A 4167-nucleotide genomic window follows, 5' to 3' on the forward strand; every position below is an offset into this window, starting at 1 on the left:
CTCGGGCGGCACGAAGTAAAGACCAGATCTGACTGAAAAATGCATACCTTGAGGGAGCAAATCGGAGAACCGTCATGATCTACCTCGGGGGCAGTATAATTTCGATGATACTCAAGAAAGAGCGGGAAGTTCTCAAGGACACATGGATCAGGGCGTAAATTATAGGATAAGATTTGTGCGAAATAGTACGAGTCCGTACTAGGTTGTTATACAGCTGTACCAATAGAATTTCTTACCATAATTGGGAATGTACCATATTAGGGTTTTCTCCTTCTATATAAAGGGGACCACAATCTTTGTAAAGGACATCTCGCAATAGAATATTCTACTCTGCTTTTCTCGTTTACCGTGCTCCACAATTGTTCTTCAGCTTTATTGTTTTCACTTTATCGCTCATATTATATTTGTTCTTAACTCACCTCGAGGCCCCGAGATAATCGAGCTCGAGGTCCCCGTCGCTCTAACAACACTGGTTTGGTTCATCAATTCTTCTTACTTTAACCTAATATAACTTGTATATTTACTAGTATTAGAATGAATCACATATCTTTAAAACCACAAATCATCTTTAATTGTTACTCAAATTTTTCGAGGTAAATACATGTCTCTAGTTCTATATTGATTACCCTCTCCAGTAAAACCACTCGCGTAATAGCCTTACAAGATAAACATCAGCAACTAAAAGTTAAAAGGTAAATTCTTCAGTAACAAAATACATCCATGGATTAATGAAATTCAAATCAAACAGTTGCATTACGTTCACCATTCAGGGTACTATAATCTTAACCACTAAAATTAGAGAATCCTCGTGGAACTACTGAAGTTAATATGAACATGGACTATGCTTTAGCAGCTGGATCTTTATGCACAGCAGTGTTCACCTGTTTGGAAAGGTAAGCTTCATAGATTTCTACGACAAGCCTGGGATCTTTCTCCACAAGTTCTTTGTATTCTTCTCGCTTGCTCAGCTTGTCCATATTTTCCATGATCAATGACAGGGCTGCATCAAGCAAGTTCTTTGCATTGTGCTGGTGAGCAAAGGCATAGTTAGGAAGAGAGTTCTCCCAGTTTAATTTGGAAATCAGAAACTTCTCACAATACGTCTTCAGATGCTTCACTTGGTATTTTTCTGCCAGAACGAGAAGGTCACAAGCCATAAGCTCATCTAGGCAAGCATCGGCAGTGTATAAATAGGTCACAAAGGCACGAAGTGCATCATATGACACGTCACTAATTTTAATTGTGCCGCTAAGGCTTTCTTCCATCTCATTTTCAAGCATTGCTCTGAATACGGGGGAACGACTGGCCTGCGTGGAATATCCAAATTTTGAAAAAGTTAGGTGCAAAAACTATTTAAAAAAAACTATTTCAGTGAAAAATAATAGTTAAAACAGTAAGGAAATCATATAAAACAGATATAAAGAAAGAGGAGACTAAATTCGGTATGTTTTTCAGATGCTCAGAGCATATCTAAGCAGAAAAGAATGAAAGAAACAACGATAGGGGAAACTTAGTTTTAGTGTCTTGGCGAACCATAAAAACATGATCATGAAATACCGATTATTAAATGTAAGCTTTGATATGCTACTGTTCACAAACTTTCAGGAGCTCTGTCATGATGATTCAGCGGAAGATGAAGACTCCAGGGGCGGAGAGTAGCAACATGATCAGGCAAAATGAGTCCCTAACATGTGAATAAGCTTTTGGCAATTTGCAAATTGTCTAATGTGGCATATCTTTTAGATATTAAGTATAAGATATAGACTGGAAAAAATTACACCAGATGCTGTAAAACATCAGGTGTTCTTCTTTTATACAAGTTCAAGCAACAAGCATTTACTTTCCCTCTTTCTTAGGAATCAGTTTAATATAACATTCTTCAATATGCTACAGCAATCAATGCTGCTATGCTACTAGAACTAATGAACTATTATTAAAATGACAAAAATTACCAGCAGGACTCTAGATGACAATGTATGACATGACTTACATTGTAGATCAGCTATTAAATTTTCCAGAAGAATATCAGTTTGAAAATTTCTAGGCGGCCTAGCAGGCGAGCATGTCGTTGAAGGCTTTCTTTAAGTGTGCCTAAGCTTTAAAGCACGGTGAAGCTTAGGTTGGAAGCTTTGCCTCGCTTAGGTAGCTTTTAGTGCAGATACCAAGGCACTAAGGCATGCTTCTCATCTTCCTTATACTATGTCTTAAGAGGATAGCAGCATACTTGCAAAGTGACATTAATTGTTAACAAAATATCGTGAATAATATTTTTTGATATTTTTCATTGCACTAGTGCCATCATTCAGTAAAGCCCATGCTTCTATTTCTAGTTTGCGCTTAATACCCCAGCAATTCGTGGTGCTTTTCTATGCTTTCACCTTGACAACTCTGCAGGACAGCACAGAAACTTAGTCCATCAACTGCAGCTTTTCTAACATTCTGGCCTTTTAGCAGTAAAACAATAAGTCATCATATCAATTACTTCAGACTTATTCGCTCAACTCATACAGCCAATGCATTAGCGTTGTTGCAGATTTTGAGCATGTTCAAACAAAAATGCCTAACAGAAAACAACTCCAAACAACTTTATCCTCCCATCCACTAATAATAGCGGCGACCAAGCCCACTATTCATACTCCAATAAATACAGCGAAAAGGTCTAACTTAAAACTCCCAGCAACTTATTTTCTTTCAAAAGCACTTGATCTACAATAAGAGTGCTATTCTAGTTGCAACAGTTGTAAAATACACTGTAGCGGTGCGGACACTTCCCTTTTCTTTCAGAAAGTGCTTGAAACTGATGATTCCATCTAATCATTTCTCATGTTCATAGTTAGATTAGTTTTGCACTGGTCATCAACCTACCAACGGAGGCAGATCCAGGATTTGAAGTTATGACTTTGAGATCAAGATTTTACCCGAAGTTATTTGATTTACTAGGTTCGAGATCAATTATTTGTACTTATCTAGAGAATAAGTTGAACCCTACATCCGCCCCTGCCTACCAAGACCTCCTATATGATTCCATCTGATATTTCCTAATGAAAGAGATACTTGTATTACAATTCCTCATCCATTAATCTCCATATATAACAACCAACTCCACCTCAACCCCAAAATTAATTCGGGTCGACTATATCAGTCCTCTATATCTACCGTTAGACTACTTTTGCACTGACCATCAATCTACCGGCATCCTATCTCTTTATTGATAACACAATTTGTTCAATCAACCGCACGCCCATTAGAAATACATCAAGTATGAAAAGAATTAATCTTGATAACAAAATTTGTTCCATCAAATGCAAAACCTATAAAAATACATGGAATATTCAAATGGGTACTGACCAGAACAGCGCGATTTGCAGGAACAGGTACAGGGTGAGGGGTAGACTTGCCATTTTCATCATCATGAGAAGCGACCAAAACGACGTCGGAGAAGAAGGGTACGGTATTAGTGGAAGAAGACCGTTGGTGGTGGAGGTGGTGGAGAGGGTCAGGTGGTGCCCAGAAACGGAGGAAGTTGACTTTGGATTTAAGGTCTTCGATCTCACGCTTCAGCTCTTCCTCTGTCTCGCTTGCTTCCTCGTAACACTCCCTGCACGTGCCCGCGTCACGTGAGCTGTAATCTTCTTTACATGACACGCACTTCATTCGTGCTTCCGATGATGTTTCTTCTTCCTCGTCGTCTTCCTCGTCTTCTCCGAAGTCCACTGACGGCGTCGATGATCGCCGCCGGTGATGCCTTCTCATCTTTTTGTTTCTTTTCCTTTTAGGAATATTCTTTTTTTTCTCTCGCTCTTTTCTCCCAGCTGCTAAACCACCTTTTTAAAAGTTTGCTGTGAGCATGTGACAGACAAAAGTGGAGTAATATTTACAGCTTGTTTGGATATATGTTATGGACCGACAATAGGAAAAATAAATTTGTAATATTACAATAAAAAGTTAGATTATATAAAAAGATATGATGAAGAATAAAATTGAATTATATAATAATATAGAAAGGCAAGATGAGAGAAAAAAATAAGGTAATGACACAATCATACTAAATCGGTCGTTACATAAAGTGACACTTTTTGTCATTACGTAACGACGGATTTAATGATACGATACAATAAAATTTAAGTAAAAATCAAAATAAACATTGTATTTAAAGTAACAATACAA

General features: G+C 37.7%; 1 protein-coding gene across 1 annotated transcript; it reads right to left on the reverse strand.

Moving 5' to 3' along the window:
- Positions 672-3862, reverse strand: LOC109213031 (BTB/POZ domain-containing protein At4g08455). Its single transcript, XM_019376781.1, has 2 exons — positions 3349-3862; positions 672-1307 (listed from the first exon to the last, which is right to left on the reverse strand). Exons 1-2 carry the CDS (start codon positions 3751-3753, stop codon positions 840-842), a joined length of 873 nt encoding a protein of 290 aa, XP_019232326.1. The 5' UTR covers positions 3754-3862; the 3' UTR covers positions 672-839.

The sequence above is a fragment of the Nicotiana attenuata genome, chromosome 2, assembly GCF_001879085.1.
Source record: "Nicotiana attenuata strain UT chromosome 2, NIATTr2, whole genome shotgun sequence".
Lineage (NCBI taxonomy): Eukaryota > Viridiplantae > Streptophyta > Magnoliopsida > Solanales > Solanaceae > Nicotiana > Nicotiana attenuata.

Coding starts and splice junctions, on each gene's coding strand:
- LOC109213031 (XM_019376781.1), bottom strand. CDS start 3,753: ATGAGAAGGCATCACCGGCGGCGATCATCGACGCCGTCAGTGGACTTC. Junction 1,308..3,348: donor CTGCAAATCGCGCTGTTCTG/GTCAGTACCCAT, acceptor TATTCCACGCAG/GCCAGTCGTTCCCCCGTATT.